The 23,655-nt window shown below is 38.6% G+C and overlaps 1 protein-coding gene across 26 annotated transcripts in view; it reads right to left on the bottom strand.

Moving 5' to 3' along the window:
* The window catches only part of BCLAF3 (BCLAF1 and THRAP3 family member 3), a 78,086-nt gene that overhangs the window by 15,018 nt on the left and 39,413 nt on the right, over positions 1 to 23,655 (bottom strand). For 4 of the 26 annotated variants that reach the window (XM_078364239.1, XM_078364241.1, XM_035287846.3 and 1 more), the window contains exons 8-11: positions 23,008 to 23,123; positions 9,267 to 9,294; positions 7,597 to 7,686; positions 1,738 to 1,893 (exon numbers count right to left, since the gene is read on the bottom strand). In XM_078364239.1, the coding sequence (XP_078220365.1) occupies positions 1,738 to 1,893; positions 7,597 to 7,686; positions 9,267 to 9,294; positions 23,008 to 23,123 (390 nt within the window). Of the gene's footprint in view, positions 1 to 1,737; positions 1,894 to 7,596; positions 7,687 to 9,179; positions 9,295 to 23,007; positions 23,124 to 23,655 lie in introns of all 26 variants that reach the window. The other 22 variants (XM_035287852.3, XM_078364243.1, XM_035287850.3 and 19 more) reach the window with 9 other exon arrangements.

Genomic DNA, 23,655 nt, shown 5'->3' on the forward strand with positions numbered 1-23,655 from the left:
CCATGCCCAGTTTAAAAAAAATTTTTTTTGTAGAGGTAGGGTCTTACTATGTTGCCCAGGCTGGTCTCGAACTCCTGGGTTCAAGAAATCCTCTCTCCTTGGCATCCCAAAGTGCTGGGACTACAGGCATGAGCCATCACTCCTGGCTTTATGCTGAATTTTCAAATACTAACATGGTTAATTCAAGCAAAATTAATCCACAACTAAAAGAATATGCAATTCCAATTACCAAGTAAAGAAACTTTTTATTAACATTAAGGTTTATCAGCCAGGTGTGGTGGCTCATGCCTGTAATCCCAGCACATTGAGAGGCTGAGGTGGGTGGAACACATGAGATCAGGAGCTCAAGACCAGCCTGGCCAAAATGGTCAAAGCCCGTCTCTCCTAAAAATACAAAAATTAGCCGGTCGTGGTGGCAGGTACCTGTAAACTCAGCTACTTGGGAGGCTGAGGCAGGAGAATCACTTGAACCCAGGAGGTGGAGGTTTTAGTGAGCTAAGATTGTGCCACTGCACTTCAGCCTGAGCAATGGAGCAAAACTCCATCTCAAAAAATTTAAAAAAGAGTTATTAACAAGTTTGGGGAGTTATTAAAAAAACACATTAAGTGTTAGCATAATGGAATCCACCTCAGTATCTATCAGTGGATGAATGGATAAAGAAAATGTGTATATATACAACGGAATATCATTCAACCTTAAAAAGAAGGAAATCTTGTCATTTATGACAACATGGATGAACCTGAAGGATATTATGTTAAGTGAAATAAGCCAGATACACAAAGACAAATACCACATAGTCTCACCTATATATGGAATCTAAAAAAAGTCAAACTCATAGGAACAGAGTAAAATGGTGGTTACCAGAGGCTGGGGGGATTGGGAAGAAGTTGGTCAAAATATCAACACAAAATTTCTGTTCCACAGGAGGAATACATTCAAAAGATGTATTCTATATATCATGGTGACTATAGGTAATCACAATATATTGTACACTTGAAAATTGCTGAGAGAATAGATTTTGAGTGTTCTCAACACAAAAAAATAAGTACATGAGGTATTATCTATTTTAAATAGCTTGATTTAGCCATTCCATAAAGTATACATATATCAAAACATCATGTTGAACACCATAAATATGTATAATTTTTACTTGTCAATTAAAAAAATAAATTGAAAAAGAGCGTATAATGGTGATGATTGCAAAGCAGTGTTAATGAAATTAGTGTCACCAAACTGCATGTATTTAATGCCACTTAAAAATGGTTAAAATGGCAAATTTTATATTATACGTATTTTACCACAACAAAAAAATATATGAATGGGGAAAAGAGTTAGTGCATTCTGCCATTATGCACCCTTTGTATATATTCAGTTCAATAATGTTTTGATGCTCAGAAAATTCCCATTGTGTAAGACTAAAACATATCAATTAAAAGCCTTTATCTGAGTTTCCATTTCAAAGATTAACCATACAATAGAAAATCTAAAGTCAAAAGTTCAAACAGCTAGCAAAGTATTTGAGGGATAATACCTAAAAGCATTTTAAGGTTGCGCAATCTCACAACTGTATTATCATTACTCTCTGAAGTTCTTATGCAACTATCATGCAATAAGAACATTTAAAAACCCAGGTTGTTTCTTAAAATTAAATGAAAAACCAATTTATCTAATGAACATAGATAATTTAGGAGTTTAAAAGTCACTCAACATTTTTAAATCATCATAATTCAACTAACCTTTTTTTTCCTCATTAATCTTTCTCTGAATTTATGAGTGATAAATCCCCTTGGGCCAGTGAACCGTAAACGCTGATACTTAGCCTGAATGTACAAGCTCTTCTGTACCAGGCCTGATTTATAATTGGGCTGGCATCTGCCACCTCTAAAGTTGCTCTGTGAAGGGAAAAAAATGGAATTAAATGTTAAAACTACACCTTCCAAGTCTACTTTATTAGTAAACAGATGAGTGAGTGGCTGGGTGCGGTAGCTCATGCCTGTAATCCCAGCACTTTGGGAGACCGAGGCAAACTCCTCAAGTGGATGGCTTGAGGTCAGGAGTTTGAGACCAGCCTGGCCAACATGGTGAAACCCTGTCTTTACAGAAAATACAAAAATTAGCCAGGCGTGGTGGTGGGTGTCTGTAATCCTAGCTACTTGGAAGGCTGAGGCAGGAGAATTGCTTGAACCTGGAAGGTGGAGGTTGCAGCAAGCAACTGCTCTCTATGCTTGAAAAGCACAAAAGATCGCCACTATGCTCCAGCCTGGGTGGCAGAGTGAGGCCCTGCCTCAAAAACAAACAACAGATGAAAAACTGTCTGGTACTTAGAGCTGTCCTGGATTCTAGGCCTTATAGATACTAAAAGAGAAAGAGTTAATGATGGTGAGAAAGTATGTTTCTCTCAAACTGGCTTCCTAGCTCATTTTACATATCAATATATATATATGTTTAAGTTTTTTATTCTTAGCTGGGCATGGTGGCTCATGCCTGTAACCCCAGCTACTCAGGAGGCAGAGGTGGGAGGATAGCTTGAGTCTGGGATGTAGAGGCTGCAGTAAGCTGTGATTGTGCCATCACACTCCAGCCTGGGTGACAGGGCGAGACCCTGACTCAAAAAAAAAAAAAATCTACATCATACCAAATTTAAAAACTAAGTTAAAAGAATTTGAGGGCGGGTACAGTGGCTCACACCTATAATTCCAGCACTTTGGGAGACTGAGGTGGGAGGATCACTTGAGGCCAGGAGTTCAAGATCAGCCTGGGCAACAGAGCGACACCCCATCTCTACAAAAAAATAAAAAAAGAAAAGAATTTGAAACTAATTCTTGAAATTCACCATGCTAACAAAATAAAATTATCAGAACCTCTAATGAACTAAAATTATTCTTCTGATCCATAGTGAAATCTATCAAATTCCAATGAGGGGAAAAGATATAAAGTATCAATATATATTTAAGGATCAAAAACTCATTTTAACTTTATTTCTGTCAATAACCTTCAAACAAATCTTTCTTTGCCACAAAAGACCCATTACTTAAAAAGAATATTTCCTAGCCTGCATACTGTCCAGCATTAATTAGATAAGAGGACAATGAATATTTGTGTGTTTCCCAGGTGGTTGATAAGAGAAACAGTCCCTTGTTAATTCACTGCTCCAGGTGGGAGAGGAAAACAGTCCTCAGTTTTGTCAGTTGTGAACTGATCCCCTCCAAACCTTCCCAAACAATTCTCCAAATCACCCTCCCTCATTCCCCCATATCACATACCGCTCATGTCTGCCTGCATTTCCAAGCATCCTTCTAGGATAATCTAAAACAGATGGGAGCAGTGCCGCAAAGGTTCATAGATGGAGTCTATCTCTACCCCGCTAAATCTTAAAACCTCAGCTACTTGCCAACTTAATGGAAGAAGCTGCATTAAGCTCTTGGCTATGAAAGGGATTTCTCCCCCAAATCATTCAAGTAAATTCTCCTACGGAAAATAAATGTGAAGCCATATGAAGAAAAACCCTGGGCCAAATGAAACTTTTAACAAGACCAGTTCAATGTAACTTAAATATTGGGAAATCTAATTCTAAGAAGTAGAGAGATATGGTAGAGAAGGAAAGACTTTGGTGACCCAGCGTACTCTCTCAGGCATAGTAATTGTTCTGAGCTTGTTTAACAAAATTCATACCTAATATTATATGCAAGGTACAAAGAATAAACAGATCCACCTCTTTTCCTTCAGGGGCTGACAATTTAGCAGAGATGCTGGGTCTGAGCACGGGAGGGGCAGCTACTCCTTCCGATTTTGCCAACAGGAGTCTACCAAGATCCAGGAAAAGGGCTCTTCATGCTTGAAGAGCACAAAAGAGCATTTAGCTTGAATGGCACAAGCAGGAAGTCTTATTCTTCCATCTCGCCTCACCACTCAGGAGTTAAGAACTCAACCAGTGTTCATTTATTAGGTAGGTACAAAGGTCAGAATAAAAGCTGTGAATTCTCTATCTATAAATAGCAGCCATTGCATACTAAATTTCTTCCCAAATGTGTTTTCTTAATAAAATGAGAATTTTACTTACAAGATTGATATATAAACTTTATTATCTGCTGATTTGTTTTAATCTTCTCAATTTTCTGAAGTAAAAAGGAAAACATAACCTAGTTATATATAAACGTTTCATCACAAAGTTGTGTGGGAAGAGTTTTGTCTTTAAATCAAATTATTTGTTTGCTTTCAATAAAAAACATCCCTGAGTCACATTCTAACTACTACACGATCAGGGTCCAATCAAATGGGATGAAGCTAATAGTGGCCCCTTTTAGAATGTCTCAGGGAAAGAGTTTACTATTTGTAAACAATTAAGGCTGAAAACAGAAGCTAAAATTACAAAAACAAACAAAAACACATTTCTTTTATAGAAAGTTAGGATCTGAATAAATATTTACACGCTTTTACAGATATGAGTCGAGATTTTTTTTTTTGAGATAAGAGTTTCACTCTGTCACCCAGGCTGAAGTACAGTAGTGCAATTTGCACTCACTGCAACCTCTGCCTCCTGGGTTCAAGCGATTTTCCTGCCTCAGCCTCCAGAGTAGCTGGGACCACAGGTACATGCCACCACACCCAGCTAATTTTTGTATTTTTAGTAGAGACAGGGTTTAACTATGTTGGCCAGGCTGGTCTCAAACTCCTGACTTCAAGTGATCTGTCCACCTCCGCCTCCCAAAGTGCTGGGATTACAGGTGTGAGCCACCGTGCCCAGCCACATATGAGTCAAGATTTCCTCAACATGAAGAGCTAAACAATAATAACTCCTAAATAAACGATTATCAGGTTGAATACACTATTAACCTCTAAAGAAGTCAATAAAATTGTTTACAAACACTACAGTAGCTGCATTCAATAACAACCCTCTTCAAACCCTCCTTGTTTCCTCTTTGATAATAAAGTTCAGATTAACCAGCAACTAAAGCAATACAAGAAGGAAAAGAGATTGGGTCTCAGCCAGGTGAGTTGTTGGTGGAGCTGCTGCTGCTTTTTAAAAAGAAAACAGTTATGAAGTTGTGAAAGGGCAGAACTGGCTGTGCAAGACCCATAACATCAAAAATATTAATCTACTAATTTAGTGAAAGCCAAAATGTATGCCAGACTGAATTACGGCTTTAAAATTAGAGCCTAATATATAGACATCTAAATAGAACAAGTACAATGTTTAGGTTTTGTAATAATTTTCAAAGACTTGGCCATAGAAATTGATATTATTCTTTTTGAAATTTAGTGTTTGGTTCATTTAAGTTCCATCCTCAGAGTACTTAATAATAGGAAACAGATCAGGAGCCATATTGGGAAAACAAATGCACAATGATGTATTACAATGGAGTGGTTAACAAAACTAAGCAGATTCCTCTTTCACAATTATTTCAGAAATGGGTATGTCACACATAATGAAGTGCATAATTTTACAAAAAAAAATTTATGCCAGTCCTATTTTTCAATTATTTTCTTAAGGCTACAGAAAATTTCAGGTAAAACAGAATTATAATGGGACACTAATGTTAAGACTATCTGCACAAACTTGACACATCAGAGCTAATCTTGAGACTGACAAGGTCCATTTCTACATGTCTTCTAAGGTTTTTACTATCTGGCTTTGAACTCGTGTTCAATTCGTGTAAAAAGTAAATTTTAGCAAAACATTTCCTTTTTTTTTTCTTTTCGGACAGGTTTTCTCACTGTGTCGCTGAGGCTTAAGGGAAGCAGTGCAATCTCGGCTCATGGCAACCTCTTCCTCCCAGGCTGAAGCAATCCTCCTACCTCACCCTCCTGAGTAGCTGGGACTACAGGTATATGCCACTATGCCCAGCTAATTTTTGTATTTTTTGTAGAGATGGGTTTTTGTCATGTTGCCCAGGTTGTTCTCAAACTCTCCTGAGGTCAAGTGATCCACCCGCCTCAGCCTCCCAAAGTGTTAGGATTACAGGTGTGAGCTACAGTAGCCAGCCAAAATATTTCCTTTTCTTAGGAAGGATTATTTCCTTCCTAAGTGTACAAAGAATTGTACACTTCTAAGCATTCATGTAACATTATATAACTTTAAGTGATTGTTCCAGAGGTAATGTTATTACATGCATCTCGAAAACACTTTTCTATGAATTAATGTTAAAGTATCTTCCCTTAAGGGAAAAAGGTAACATGAAATAAATCTTATGATGATCTTAGAAAAATACTATAATCAACTATATCTGACCAATGAGAACCACATGTAGGAAGCACTTAGATCTGAAAGCCCAACTATATTGTCTATAAGTTATGCAGATATCACATTTTCAGTTGATTTGATGTTCCATTACTCAAGAGACCAAAAGATGTTATAAAACATGTATATATTCTATGGCCAACTATCCATATATATTCTATGGCCAACTATCCTTCTAATCCATAATTTTGGGATATGGGATAGTTTATACTACTTTCCTGTTCATACTAACTTCCTCCTAATGAGCTAACTACTCTATCAAGCTTTCCTGCCACTTTTACACAAAAGGCTCAAATTCTTTCCTTTATTTAGAGGAGGGAGACAATATGAGTGGAAAAATATTAATAAAGTACCTATTATAGGCAATAAATTGTCAAAATTGATTTTAAAAGTACTTCAACTTTTGTGAGCAAGGTGCCAGAAATATACCTTGGGCCAGGTGTGGTGGCTCATGCCTGTAATCCTAGCACTGTGGGAGGCCAAGGTGGGTGATCACTTGAGGTCAGGAGTTCGAGACAAGCCTGGCCTACATGGTGAAACCCTGTCTCTACCAAAACTACAAATTTTGGTGGTTTGTGACGCTTGCCTGTAATCCCAGCTACTTGGGTGGGCATGGTGACGCTTGCCTGTAATCCCAGCTACTTGGGTGGCTGAGGCAGGAGAATAGCTTGAACCAGGGAGGCAGAGGTTGCAGTGAGCTGAGATCATGTCACTGCACTCAAGCCTGGGCCATAGAGGAAGACTCTGTTTCAAAAAAAAAAAAAAGAAATATAATAATTCTTACTCCATATATTTGGGAGATGAGGTGTTCTGGATAATCAAACATATTAGTTGATTAAAAATTATCATTCATATCAGGCATAGATGTACAAATAATTAGAGTGTGATAAAATATGCTTTAACAAAGGTACCAGGACCAGCATCTTCCTGTGATGATACAGAAGGCCTTGGAGGGTTGTGTGCCCATGGCAGGTTTTTCAATCTGTGAATCTTGGAGAAAGCTTTACAGCTCTGCATATATACCTTAGAGGTAATGGTGCTAGATTAGAGGGAGGGTCTACAACCTTGCCTGCCTTCCCACCTAAAGCCACTCCACCTGCATCTGTTTCACGTATTTTTGTTTCCATGTTGTATTTGGAAAAGGATTCCCTGGTTAAAAAAAAATTGAAAATCAAGTCCTAAGGAAAGGGGTTATCAATAAATTGATAACGGTTGACTATAAATGTCCAGAAATACTAGTTTATACCTACCATCTGAAAACATATTACAAAACAGCTCTTAATTTACTAACACTTAAAACATGATGTCCACAGCATAAAACCAAAGCCGGAATTAAATGGAAAACAACACTCAATACCTTAAAAGGTCTTACTCTTGTGTTTCGGTGGTTTCCCTCAACCTCAAATGGTTTGTGAGTAATTATGTCTTTTCTCTGCGTAGGATAATTCTGCATGAAAAAAGTGGTAGTATGGGTTAATAGCCTTAAAACTTATTTTAAAAGCTTGTTTTACCATTAGAAAACATATTTTAAATGTACAGGATTAAGAACAGAAAGCAGAGAGCAGGGAGCTTAGCTGTAGGAGAATATACACATCTACATAACCCATGCTAACATGACCCTTGACCCTTGACTAACATGATCCATGCTAGTTTGTGAGGGGCCAGGATCATTTATGCCTGTAACAAGCATAAGAAATACTCGTGTATAACAAACATAATGGGCGGATGTGAGAAGATGAATGATACATCTAGCATTGATTCAGGCACCTAGGAGAGAAATAAACATACTACTATCAGGAGTTGCTAAAGGGTTTCCTACTGCCTAAGTAGAACACAAATCCTCAACATTGCAGGACACAGGTTTTGCTGACTCAGGTAACTGATTTGAGGTGATGCTCTTGCCATGGCTAGAAAAGTATCAGAAATAAGAGAAAGAACTAGATTAGTAAGTCTGTAACTATAAAGAACCTAAATCCTCTGGTGAAAAGAGAAAAGGTGGGGTCCATTCTCAAGATGATTTTCTTTTTCTAAAATCAACAGTCTTATCACCTTCTATTATTTCTACTTTCTGTGGAGTCTGGCCAGACTGTACTAGGTAACTGCTGACATGGCTCCCAGTGATCCTACCAATTATCCCTCCTTTTAAGTGTGGGCAGGACCTAGGAACTTACTTCTTGCAAAAAGAATATGGTAAAGGTTGAGATTTTACTTGTGAAATTAGGTTACCGACTCTGGCTTCCATCTTTCTTACCATTACTTGCCTGTTCTTATGGAAGCTAGCTGCCATTTTGTGAGCTGCCCTATAAAAAGGCAAATCTTTAAGACAGAAAGTAGATTAGTGGTTGGCTGGGGTTGGCAACAGGCAGTAACGAAACAGGCATGAGGGCTCATATTGGGTAATGAAAATATGCTAAAACTGGACTATGGTGATGGTTGCACATGTTGGTTAATTTACTAAAAATCATTAAATTGTACACCTAAAATGGGTGAATTTTATGGTATGTAAATTATGCCTTAATAAATATGTTCAAAAAGATCTTAAGAGTTGTTCTCAAATCATCTTTTTTGAATTTTTTTCTTTTATTATTATTTTTTGTAGAGATGACATCTAGCCATGTTGCCCAGGCTGGTCTTGAACTCCTGGGCTCAAGCAATCCTCCTGCCTTGGCCTCCCAAAGTGCTAGGATTACAAGCATGAGCCACTGCACCTGGCCCCCCAAAAAATCTTAAGAAAGCTATATTTATTAAATTAATCCAATAAAGTCCTAATAAATCAAGTAAGAGATGACCATTTCTTCTGTCATAATAACTTTAAGCATCAACAGAATCTTATGTACTTAATGAACAGTTACAAAAATGAAAAATGTTGGTGATTCCTGTACATTTTGATATATTGGAGAAGAAATTATAAAAATGAAAATTTTGGAACTGCGATCTTACCATGTAAGGTTTTTCAATAAATTTTCTAAAATTTGATTTTATAAAATGTGTGGGTGTTTGGAATCCATCAGTATGAATATTTTTTACCTTTGAAAAACTGGAATTCTGATCATCCCTGATAAAGAAAGAGAAAAAAATAAGAATATTTTATTAGCATACCTTTTTTCCAACAAATAAACAAGAATAATTTTTAAAAGCCCCTTCAGGGACAATTAAAATAGCACAAGAGTAAAATCTCAACAATCTATTACTACTAAAATTACAAATTATAGTCATTAGGGCTAAGCCCCTCATTTTCCAACAAACATTTAGCTAAGTTGGAAGTTACCAATGGGGAAAAACACTCCTTGGACCAGGGTTCTCAATCTGGAGTCTAAGGACAGGCTTCCTGGGAGCTGTAACCCCTGAAACCATATGTGTTCTGAGGAAAGATAATTACTGCTGTAGAACCTTTGGTGTAGCACTGCCCCTCCTCCCCCTCTTGCTGACAGGCTTTCACTGGTAGAAGCACCAGGGCTCAAGACCCAGCCCATTTATCAGAGGCAAGGTGTATGACTGGCTCAAGGTCCCCTCACTGGCAGAGCTGAGGCCTCTGACACTGCAGGGCCACAGCAGTGAAGGACAGCCTCCTCTCTCCCGTCATCACCAGGTTCTGAGGACACAAAGGGCTCTTCTCAGGTAGCCCTATCCCGGAGGGAGGTCCTTCCTTGGGCTCTTCCTCCAATCCCTAAAGCCTAATTTCCACAGCCCTTGGGGATTTCTCTCCTTGTCTCATCCTGCATCTCTCCACAAAGCTTCTCAGCCCCTTTCTGTGTCTTCCCCAGGCCTACCTTCAGTCTTTCCCATGGATTCCCCATTGGCGACAAAATAACATCCATGCTCCTCATCATAATCCCCATCTCCCCAACAGGCACACTGAGCTTCAGGAATTTTTATTTTATTTATTTTTATTACTATTATTATTTTGAGACAGAGTCTCGCTCTGTTGCCCAGGCTGGAGTGCAATGATGCAATTCTTGGCTCACTGCAACCTCCGTTTCCTGAGTTCAAGCGATTCTCCTGCCTCAGCCTCCCAAGTAGCTGAGATTATAGGCACATGTCATCACGCCCAGCTAATCTTTTGCATTTTTAGTAGAGACGGGGTTTCTCCATATTGTCCAGGCTGGTCTTGAACTCCTGACCTCAAGTGATCCATCCACCTCAGCCTCTCAAAGTGCTGGGATTACAGGCATGGGCTACCACGCCCAGCCAGGAACACTGAAGTACACGTCGTCCCCAGCACACAGCAATCTCTCCTGCTTCTACACCTTTGCATGCGCAGTTCCTTCTGTGATCATTTCCATCTACTTAGGTTCACTTAAAGATTTAGATCCATTTGTATCTCTTCAAGGAAGAGTTTCCTAAACCCCTCTGAAGTGGACTAGGTACTCCCTGCTATGTGCACATATAGCATTTTGGGGTCTTAACACCCATCACTTCATATTTGTAACTACTGGTATACCTGTATATTTAATGGAACAAGCTGCTATTCCTTCAGAGGAAGCACTGCAGATGGTTCATTTTGTGGCATCAGCTCTGATCCCAGAATCGGACATGGAATAGACACTCAGGATTTTTTTAAATGTTATAGAGGCTTATGTTTTGTCAAAATTCTCACAACAGTAGGTCAAAAGAGTAAGATGCAAAGCTTTTATTGAGGATAATTTCAATTATTTAAAATATACACATATGTGACCAGAAAAAATAAATGACAAGAAATGTACTAAACATTAACAGTGGGCACCACTGTAATTAGGAATTACTTATTTTTTGATTTTATACTTTATGATATTTTTCCAGATGATTACCATTAGTATGTATGACTACTTCTACAAACAAAGCAATGGATTTTTAAAAATTCTCTTCGCAAAGCCTATATCTGATAAGGGAGCTGCATCCAGAATATATAAAGAACTCCAACATTTCAACAATAAAAAGACTTTATTTGACTTTAAAATGGGCAAATGATTTGAATAGAAATTTCTCCAAAGACATACTAATGGCCAATAAGCACATGGAAAGATGCTCAACATCATTAGTCATTAGAGAAATGCAAATCAAAACTGCAATACTTTACACTAACTAGGATGACTATAAGCAAAAAGATGACAATACCAATGTTCATAACAGCACTATTTACAATAGCCAAAGGGTATAAGCAATACAAATGTCCACAAACAGAAAAACAGATAAACAAAATTAGTATAGCCATACACTGGAATATTATTCAGCCTTAAAAGAGAATGCTTTTTTTTAAAGGAATGAAATTCTGATACATGATACAACGTGGATTGACCCTGAAGACACTATGCTAAGTGAAAGAAGCCAGACACAAAAGGACAAATATTGTCTGATTCTACTAAGATACCTAGAATAGGCAAATTCATATAGACAGAAAGAATAGAGGTTACCAGAGGCTGCAGAGAGGAGAGAATGAGGAGTTACTGTTTAATGGGAACAGAGTTTGTTTGTGAAGATGAAAAAGTTCTGGAAATGGATAGTGATTGTAAAACATTTTGAATATACTCAATGCCAATGAATTTTACACTTAAAAATGGTTAAAATGGCTGGGCGCAGTGGCTCACACCTGTAATCTCAGCACTGCGGGAGGCCAAGGCAGGCAGATCACCTGAGGTCAGGTGAAACCCCATCTCTTCTAAAAATACAAAAAAGTAGCTGGGCATGGTGGCGGGTGCCTATAATCCCAGCTACTCGGGAGGCTGAGGCAGGAGAATTGCTTGAACCTGGGAAGCAGAGGTTGCAGTGAGCTGAGATCACACCATTGCACTCCAGCCTGGGTGACACAGTGAAACTCCATCTCAAAAAAAAAGGTAAATTTAAAATATGTATATTTTGTCACAATACAAAAATTAAATCCTTTGATATTTGATTTTTGACCAGGCAAATGAATGCTCAGATTAATGAACCTATTTCCCAGCCGCCCTGCAGCTAGGCATGGCCATGGTACTAAATTTTGGCCAAGTTATCATGTATAAATTTCAGAAAGTCTTTAAAGAAAGGCTAGAATGAGGACATGATGGGTAGAGCACAAATACCCATCTTGGACCATGAAGCAGACGCTACATACAGAGGATATGGGAGAAACAAGATCTAAGCAGCCTGGTTCCCTGATGCATCCACTCTACTGTGTTGATCCTATCATGTAGATTTCCTACCTCTAATCTTTTTATTACTTGAGAAGAAATGCTTTTTTCCTCTAGCTCTTACAGTCCATTTTCCACCCAGTAACCAGAATGATTTAAGTGAGATTATGTCTCTCTCTGGTTAGAACCCCAAATGTTTTCTAACTTCATCCAGAATAAAATACAAAGTCTTCATGTCCCTCAGTCCTTCAAAGCCCTTTGTGATTGGCCTCATCTACTAACTCTCTTCCTTTTCTACCTTGTCGCAACCCCACTGCCCCCCTTCTATTCCTTAAACAAAAGCAGGCATATACCTGTCTGAAGGTCTTTGCTTTTGCTGTTCCCTGTCTTGAAAAACTATCCCCTCAAATAACCCTATGGCTAACTTCCTCACTTAATTCACAACCCAGCTACATTTTTTAAAAAGTCTTAAGTGTACTCCACGACCACCATAAATAAAATCATATCACACATGTCATTCTTTGCTATTAAATTTCCTCTTCTGCCTTATTTTCACCTAGCATTCCACTGACATGTATTTATTTTCTTTCTTCTATCATTAAATTATAAGTAACATGAGGACAAAGGTTTGTATATAGTTTTTCACTATATCCCCAGTCCTTAGAAGAGTAACTAGAACAAAGAAATCAATATATAAATATCTGTTAACTACATAAATATAATATCTTTATAAAGTTCACTCTACTTCAGTATAGATTATGATTGTTGCAATAGCAAGAAAAAAACTGATGTTTTCCCAGAACCTGCCTAGCTATAACGACGGTCTGCCCTTCCAAATCCTTGTTAAAAAATAAAACAAATTATTGGCAATCTGATGTCCTCTTCAAGTCCACTGATACTATGTTTAAGCTACTACCTATATGTTTAAGCTACTACCTATATAACAAAACATCTCAATTACATTGTTGAAAACTTAATAGCTCCAGTTAGAAAAGGCAGAAATAGTGTGTCAGGAGAAAACATGGAGAAATCAGAGTAAGAAACTGATAAGAAGTGGAAGCAAATACACACCGTCCCCAACTTATGATGATTTGACTTAGAATATTTTTACTTTACAATGGGTTATCGGGATGTTGCCCTATCGTAAGTTGAGGAGCACCTGTAGAGAACAGACGGGTCTTAGAGACTGGACAGAATCCCCAAGTGTTAGGCTTGCTTGTGAAAGATCCTAAGGCAACAGGGAATAGTAACCCAAATCTAAATGCATTACAATTTAGGTATCCTCTGTCCTGTCTACTCCTTTGGAAATTCTTCATTAATTCATTCAACAGATATGAACTGAGCTCAGGGCAGTGGGGATACGACAGTGAGCAAACACAAAGAGGCTGCATACAGTCTTTTGAGGGAAAACCACAGAGGTGCAAAATCACATCCTATGACTTATGATTTCATCATGTTTAATTTCTTTTGAATTTCTGTGGAAACTATCCTGACTTGATTTTAAAAGTTTATATAAAAGCATAATATATAATGAGGTCTTTTTATAAGCTGAATTTCAGGATAAAAGGATAAGATATTTTTCTTATTTAAATAAGGAAATTGAATTAGGATAAAGTGAGAGATTAATAACAAGAGTTGGTGAGGATGTGGAGCAACTAGACCCTTCACATGCTGCTGGTGGAAATGTAAAATAGTGCAGCCACTTTGGAAAACAGTCTGGCAGTTCCTCAAAAAGCTAAACACAGAGTTACCATCAAACTCATCAATTCCACTCCTAGCTATATACTGAAAAGAAACGAAAACAGGTATCTGCACAAAAACTTGCACACAAATGTTCACAGCACAGTTATTCACAATAGACAAAAAGTAGAAACAACCCAAATGTCCATCAACTGGTGAATGGATAAACAAAATATGATATAGCCATACAATGGAATATTATTCAGCCATTAATAAGAATTCTCGGGGGAGGATCCAAGATGGCTGAATAGGAACAGCTCTGGAGTCCGGTTCCCAGGGAGAACAATGCAGAGGGTGAGTGATCACCACATTTCCAAATGAGTTATTACTGCCCACAGACGAGGAGATTCCCAGGCTGAAAAGCGCCATGAGTTTCCAGCATGGCTGTTTCAGCCAGTGCAGCGGTACTCTGCACAAAAACTAACACAAATCTGGGCTACCGTTTTAACTGGCATCTGGAATACCTGGGAGACAAAGCCACCCATTCAACTGAAAAAACTGGGGCTGAAACAGGGAGCCAGGTGATCTGGCTGAGTGGGTCCCACCCCCCACAAAGACCAGCAATCTGAAATGCTCTGGATTGAGCTTTGCAGCAAGTGCAGCTGGACCCAGGATGGTCCAGCTCTGTCGGGGGAAGGGCGTCCGCCATTACCGAGGCAGTCCACCATTACCAAGGCAATCCGCCATTACCAAGGCAGTCTGCCATTACTGAGGCAGTCTGCTATTACAGAGGCAGTCCGCCATTACTGAGGCAGACTACCATAACTGAGGCAGTTCTAACTATACCTCTATAAACAAAACCACAAGGAAGTTCACACAGCAGCTGGGCAGAGCCCACAGCAGCTCAGCAACATCTCTGGCAGACTGTGACTAGGCTACCTCCTAGCTGGGCAGGACATCTCTGAAAAAAGGCAGCAGCACATCAGGAACTTATAAATAAAGCCCCACCTTCCCAGGACAGAGCACCTGAGAAAAAAGGCAGTTATGAGTTCCACTGTAGCAGACTTAAACATACCTGCCCAGCAGCTCTGAACAGAACAATGGAGCTCACAGCTCAGCACTTGAGCTCCTATAAGGGACAGACTGTCTCCTCAAACAGCTCCCTGACTCCCATATATCCAAAGAGACACCTCATAAAGGAGAGTTGAGACTGACATCTGGCGGGTAACCTTCTGGGATGAAGATAACAGAAGAAGAAACTGGCAGCAACCCTTACTGTTCTGCAGCAGCTGCAGGTGATCCCCAGGCAAGCAGGGTCTGGAGTGGACCTCCAGCAGTCCTACAGCAGAGGGGCCTGACTGTTAGAAGGAAAACTAAGAAACAGAAAGAAATAACTTCATCATCAACAAAAAGGACGTCAAGAGACCCCATCTGAAAGCCACCAACTACAAAGACCACAGGTAGATAAAACCACAAAGATGGGAAGAAACCAGCACAAAAGGATGAAAACACTGAAAACCAGAATCCTCTCCTCATCCAAGGGATCACAACTCCTCACCAGTAAGGGAACAAAGCTGGATAGAGAATGAGTCTGATGAATTCACAGAATCAGGCTTCAGAAGGTGGGTAATAAACTTCTCTGAGCTAAAAGAACATGTTCTAACCCAATACAAAGAAACTAAGAACCTTGAAAAAAGGTTTGACAAAATGCTAACGAAAATAAACAGCTTAGAGAAGAATATAAATGACTTCATAGAGCTGAAAAACACAACATGAGAACTTGGCAAAGCATAAACAAGTTTCAATAGCCAAATTGACCAAGCAGAAGAAAGGATATCAGAGATTGAAGATCAACTCAATGAAATTACGAGAAGGCAAGATTAGAGAAAAAAGAGTGAAAAGAAATGAACAAAGCCTCCGAGAAATACGGGATTATGTGAAGACACCTAATCTATGTTTGATAGGTGTACCTGAATGTGACGGAGAGAATGAATCCAAGCTGGAAAACACTCTTCAGGATATAATCCAGGAGAACTTCCCCAACCTAGCAAGGAAGGCCAATATTCAAGTCCAGGAAATACAGAGAACACCACAAAGATATTCCTCAAGAAGAGCAATCCCAAGGCACATAATCATGAGATTCACCAGGGTTAAAATGAAGGAAAAAATGCCAAGGGCAGCCAGAGAGCAAGGTCAGGTCACCCACAAAGGAAAACCCATCAGACTCACAGTGGGTCTCTCGGCAGAAACCCTACAAGCCAGAAGAGAGTGAGGGCCAATATTCAACATCCTTAAAGAAAAGAACTTTCAACCTAGAATTTCATATCCAGCTAAACTAAGAGTCATAAGCAAAGGAGAAATTAAATCCTTTACAGACAAGCAACTGTTGAGAGATTTTGTCACCACCAGACCTGCCTTACAAGAGCTCCTGAAAGAAGCACTAAACATAGAAAGGAGCAACCAGTACCAGCCACTCCAAAAACGTACCAAATGGTAAAGAGCATTGACACAATGAAGAAACTGCATCAACTAAAGGGCTAAACAACCAGCTAGCATCAAAATGGCAGTAGCAAATTCACACCTAACAATATTAACCCTAAATGTAAATGGGCGAAATGCACCAATCAAAAGACACAGACTGGCAAATTGGATAAAAAGTCAAAACCCATCAGTGTGCTGTATCCAGGAAACCCACCTCACATGTAAGGACACACATAGGCTCAAAATAAAGGGATGGAGGAAGATTTACCAAGCAAATAGAAAGCAAAAAAAAAGCAGGAGTTGCAATCCTAGTCTCTGATAAAAAAGACTTTAAACAAAGATCAAAAGAGACAAAGAAGGGCATTACATAATGGTAAAAGGATCAATGCAACAAGAAGAGCTAATGATCCTAAATATATATGCACCCAATATAGAAGCACCCAGATACATAAAGCAAGTTCTTAACAACCTACAGAGAGACTTAGACTCCCACACCATAACAGTGGGAGTCTTTAACACTTCACTGTCAATATTAGACAGATCAACAAGACAGAAAATTAACAAGGATATCCAGGACTTGAACTCAGATCTGGACCAAGCAAACCTAATAGACATCTACGGAACTCTCCACCCCAAATCCAGAGAATACACATTTTTCTCAGCACCACATTGCACCTACTCTAAAATTGACCACATAATTGGAAGTAAATCACTCCTTAGCAAATACAAAAGAACAGAAATCATAACAAACAGTCTCTCAGACCACAGTGCAATCAAATTAGAACTCAGCATTAAGAAACTAACTCAGAACTGCACAACTTCATGGAAACTGAACAACTGGCTCTTGAATGTTTACTGGATAAAAAATGTTGAAGGCAGAAAAAAAGATGTTCTTCGAAACCAACAAGAAAGAAGACATAACGTACCAGAATCTCTGGGTCACATTTAAAGCAGTGCCTAGAGGAAAAGTTATAGCAATAAACGCCCACATGAGAGGCAAGGAAAGATGTAAAATCGACACCCTATCATCAAAACTGAAAGAGCTAGAGGAGCAAGATCAAAAAAATTAAAAAACTAGCAGAAGACAAGAAATAACTAAGATCAGAGCTGAACTGAAGGAGATAGAGACACAAAAAACCCTTCAAAAAATCAATACATCCAGGAGCTAGTTTTTTGAAAAGATAGACAAAATAGACAGACTGCTAACCAGATTAATAAAAAAGAAGAGAGAAGAATCAAATAGATGCAATAAAAAAATGATAAAGGAGATATCACCCCCGATCCCACAGAAATACAAACTACCATCAGAGATTACTACAAACAACTCTATGCACATAAACCAGTAAACATGGAAGAAATGGATAAATTCCTGGACACTTGCACCCTCCCAAGCCTAAATCAGGAAGAATTTGAAACCCTGAATAGACCAATAACAAGGGCTGAAGTTGAGGCAGCAATTAATAGCCTACTAACCAAAAAAAGCCCAGGTCCAGATGAGTTCACAGCTGAATTCTACCAGATATACAAAGAGGAGCTAGAACCACTCCTTCTGAAACTATTCCAAACAATCCAAAAAGGGGGAATCCTTCCTAAATCATTTTATGAGACCAACATCATCCTGATACCAAAACCCGGCAGAGACTCAACAAAAAAACAAAACTTCAGGCCAATATCCATGATGAACATCCATGCAAAAATCTTCAATAAAATACTGGCAAACCAATTCCAACAGAACATCAAAAAGCTTATCTATCACGATCAAGTAGACTTCATCCCAGGGATGCAAGGCTGGTTCAACATACACAAGTCTATAAACGTAATCCACCACATAAACAGAACCAAAGACAAAAACCACATGATCACCTCAATAGATGCAGAGAAGGCCTTTGACAAAATTCAACAGCCCTTTATGCTAAAAACTCTCGATCAACTAGGTATTGAAGGAACATATCTCAAAATAACAAAAGCTATTTACGACAAACCAACAGCCAATATTATACTGAACGGGCAAAAACTGGAACCATTCCCTTTGAAATCTGGCACTAGACAAGGATGCCCTCTCTCACCTCTCCTATTCAATATAGTATTGGAAGTCCTAGCCAGAGCAACTGTGCAAAAAATAAATAAATAAATAAATAAATAAGGGTACTCAATCAGGAAAAAAGGAAGTCAAATTGTCTCTATTTGCAGACAACATGATTGTATATTTAGAAGACCCTATCATCTCAGCCCAAAATCTCCTTAAGATAAGCAACTTCAGCAAAGTCTCAGGATACAAAATCAATGTGCAGAAATCACAGGCATTCCTATGTACCAATAACAGACTTAAAGAGAGCCAAATCAAGAATGAACTGCCATTCACAATTGCTACAAAGAGAATAAAATACCTAGGAATACAATTAACAAAGGATGTAAAGGACCTCTTCAAGGAGAACTACAAACCACTGCTCAAGGAAATAAGAGAGGACACAAACAGATGGAAAAACATTCCATGCTCAAAGTTAGGAAGAATCAGTACCGTGAAAATGGCCATACTGCCCAAAATAATTTATAGATTCAACGGTATCCCCATCAAGCTACCTATTTATTACCCTCTTCACAGAACTGGAAAAAAACCCACCTTAAACCTCATATGGAACCAAAAGAAACCCCACAAAGCTAAAAAAAATCCTAAGGGAAAAAAAAAAGGTGGAGGCATCATGCTACCTGACTTCAAACTATACCACAAGGCTACGCTACAGTAATCAAACAGCATGGTACTGGTACCAAAACAGAGATATAGACCAATGGAACAGAACAGAGGCCTCAGAGGCAACGCCACACATCTACAACCATCTGATTTTTGACAAACCTTGACAAAAAGAAGCAATGGGGAAAGGATTCCCTGTTTAATAAATAGTGTTGGGAAAACTGGCTTGCCATGTGCAGAAAGCAGAAATGGACACCTTCCTGACACCTTACACTAAAATTAACTCCAGATGGATTAAAGACTTAAACATAAGACCTAACACCATAAAAACCCTAGAAGAAAGCCTAGACAAAATGATTCAGGACACAGGCATAGGCAAGGACTTCATGACTAAAACACCAAAAGTGTTAGCAACAAAAGCCAAAATCGACAAATGGGATCTAATCAAATTACAGAGCTTCTGTACAGCAAAAGAAACAGTCATTAGAGTGAACCAGCAACCAACAGAATGGGAAAAAATTTTTGCAATCAACCCATCTGACAAAGGGTTACTATCTAGAATCTACAAAGAACTAAAACAGATTTACAAGAAAAAAAAAACCCATTCAAAAGTGGGTGAAGGACATGAACAGACACTTTTCAAAAGAAGACATATATGATGCCAACAAACATGAAAAAATGCTCATCATCACTGGTCATTAGAGAAATGCAAATCAAAACAATGAGATACCATCTCATGCCAGTTAGAATGGTGATCATTAAAAAATCTGGGGACAACAGATGCTGGAGAGGATGTGGAAAGATAGGAACACTTTTACACTGTTGGTGGGAGTGTAAATTAGTTCAACCATTGTGGAAGACAGTGTGGCGATTCCTCAAGGACCTAGAAATAGAAATTCCATTTGACCCAGCAATCCCATTACTGAGTATATATCCAAAGGATTATAAATTGTTCTATTATAAGGATACATGCACATGTATGTTCATTGCAGCACTGTTTACAATAGCAAAGACCCGGAACCAACCCAAATGCCCATCGACAATAGACTAGACAAGGAAAATGTGGCACATATACACCGTGGAATACTTTGCAGCCATAAAAAACAATGAGTTTGTGTCCTTTGTAGGGACATGGATGAACCTGGAAACCATTATTCTCAGCAAATTGACACAAGAACAGAAAATCAAACATTGCATGTTCTCATTCATAAACGGGTGTTGAACAATGAAAACACATGGACACAGGGAGGGGAGCATCACACACTGAGGTCTGTTGGGGGAAACAGGGGAGGGACAGTAGGGGATAGCGAAGCTGGGGAGGGACAACATGGGGAGAAATGCCAGATATAAGTGACGGGGGGATGGATGCAGCAAATCACATTGCCATGTATGTACCTATGCAACAATCCTGCATGTTCTGCACATGTACCCCAGAACCTAAGGTGCAATTAAAAATATATATATTTATATTAAAAAATAAATAAAATTCTCCTGCTACAACATAGATGAGCATTAAAAACATTATGCTATAGGAAAGAAGTCAATTATGAGAGGCCACATATTATATTATTGTGTTCATATGAAATGTCAATGTCAGGCCAGGTGTGGTGGCTCACACCAGTACTCCCAGCACTTTGGCAGGCCAAGGTGGGTGGGTTGCTTGAGCACAGGAGTTTGAGACCAGCCTGGGCAGCATGGTGAAACCCCGTCTCTACAACAAAATAGGAAAAATTAGCCAGGCATGGTGGCATGAACCTGTGGTCCCAGATACTCAGGAGGCCGAGGTAGGAGAATCACCTGAGCCTCATGGGAGGTTGAGGTTGCAGTGAGCTGCAATTGTACCCCTGTATTCCATCCTGGGTGACAGAGAGAGACCCTGTCTCAAAAAATAAAAATAAAAAAGGAATATATGAAATGTCAAGATTAGACAAATCTGTAGGTACAGAAAACAGAACAGTGGTTGCCAGGGGCTAAAGGGGAAGGAGAAATGGGGCAGGGAGTGGCAGCTAATGGGTAGAGGGCTTACTTTTGGGGTGATGAAATGTTTTGGAATTAGACAGTAGTGATGGTTGCATAAGTTCATGAATATGTTAAAATCTACTGAATTGCTTACTTTCGCAGGATGAATGTTAAGTAATGTCTCACTTTTAAAACCTCCTCATAGCTCCACTATGCCACACCAACTATCCAATACAAATAAAATAATCCGACAGACCCAGGAAAAGACACTTTATAGGAACACATCCTTGCACATTACCACACTGTCCTCAAAGCTAGCATTAATAATACTTAATACTGACCAGCTACTCTCCCTTACAGTCATCACTTTACTTAATCTTAAGCACCACTGTGAGGTAAGTACAACTCTTATCCCTACTTTACAGATGAAGAAACAGAGACAAAATAACTTGCCCAAAGTCAGTCACATAGCTAGGAATCTAGGAGCCAGACACTGAACTCAGGTCAACTCCAATGCTCAAATTCATAATCACATCAAGGGGTAAAGATACATCCTAAGGCCTGTTATGATCTTTAAAATATGATGATTGTCTTAAATCTGTTTTTAAAATCCTGTTTCTTGATACTCTGGGTTTCTTACACTTGTTGAGTCAAGGAAAGCATGACAGAGAGCTTGTGTCATTAAGGAGCTGAGTCATGCCATGCATTAACCATATCATATTAGAAGACTGGAGACTTTCACCCAGCAAGGGAGAAGATTTTTATTCTTGCATTTTCAATTGTGTTATATGCCTCAACACATTGTTTCACTATGTTTTAGTTAGACCTGAACTTGATCAGAATCAAGTCCATGTATTTTGACCTAGTTAGCCACAGAATTAACTTAAAAGTCTTAGCAATTTGATACCAAAGATTATAGAAAAACAATTAGCACTGTCTCTTCATAGTCATATAGTCTCACCTTTTGGGAGATCCAAATAGTATAAGAACTCAAGTGAACTGGAAATGTTGTCCTGTTCAATTATACCTCATGATCATATGGGGCCCCCGAGTTGCCATGAGTTCCATCCACATGGTGTTCAGAACTAGAGATAAACTGGGGTTGATCTAGACTACTAAGAGCCCCTAAACAGAGGTATGAGGTTGAGAAAGAAAAATCTACTGAGGATCTATTTGCCGTATATGACGTAAGTACTTCCCATGTGCCATCTCGTTTAATATTAATAACTGCCCCACAGCATAAATTGATTTTAACATCATTTTACAGATGAAGAGGCTCCAGAGACTAAGCAAATTTGTCCAAGATTGGTCAGCTTGCAAACAGAGAGATGAGATTCAAACCTAGGTCTCCTCTGCATTTCCTATTATACCTGCCTCAATTTCATGGACGACATCTATAAAATGTGGACTTTTTTCACTTGCTGTCAGTAGTTATCCACAATTATCCAGTATAGACATCCACAAAGAGTCCTAAAAGATAACTGTACTGACTTCAGGAAATGTTCTACGATTCAAAGACTAACCCAAAATCTACAGGGCAGAATGTATCAGAGTTTCAATCATCTCAAGCTAAATAGTCCATAAACTTGCTGGTCCTGCCTCCTGCTAATATTCTAAAAGTAGTTACACTTCTCTTCAGAATTATGAAGACCTCAAATACTCACCTACCCCATAGTTTTTGTTCTTTAAATCAAACCGCATATTATAATCACTGAATAACTCGGAAACATTTTAATAGATTTCACTTAAACATATAAGATGGATCTGAAGGAGCAAATCCCTATATTAAAATGAAAATTATCATCACACAAAAAATTAAAAATATGGCAAAACCCAAAGCTCCCTGATAACAGGATGTTTTTCATTTACTGATTACCTCTCTGCAGCACTAGCTATGTGAAAAATGTGCTCATCTTCATTCTGTAACCGTTCTTTTCGCCTTCTTTCAATGTCATGTCGTAGGTCATTTGGATCTATTATTTTGACCAGAGTCTGAGGAATTTTGACAGAAGACAAACCATTGACATTACTGTTAGTTGCATAAAGACCGTATCTAACAAGAACCTTAAGTCCTAGATAAGTTGTCTTGTATTCATCCTGCTAATGGTATTGTAAACTGATACAAATATTTTGAGACACAATTGATAATAAACAGTCAGAAAAGTTCCTAATATTGAACCAAGAATCCCACTTTTGAGAGTCTAACCAAAAGAAAAGGTTATCTATCTAAACAGACTCAAAATATTGTATTTAAAATAACAAAAATAGAAGCAACTTAAATGTAAAAAAAAATTAAGAGGAAGGGAAGAATGAGTAAATAAATCATGGTAAACTTAAATCAAAAGAATAATGTACAATCATTTAACTTATGGTAAAAAAAGACTATGTAGAAGTCAACATAGAAAAGTGCTTATTGAAAAACGTTAATTAGGCCAGGTGCAGCTCATGCCTTAATCCCAGCACTTTGGGAGGCTGAGGTTAGCAGATCTGAATAGGAGTTCAAGACCAGCCTGGCCAACATGGT

This window comes from Callithrix jacchus, chromosome X (assembly GCF_049354715.1).
Source record: "Callithrix jacchus isolate 240 chromosome X, calJac240_pri, whole genome shotgun sequence".
Classification (NCBI taxonomy): domain Eukaryota; kingdom Metazoa; phylum Chordata; class Mammalia; order Primates; family Cebidae; genus Callithrix; species Callithrix jacchus.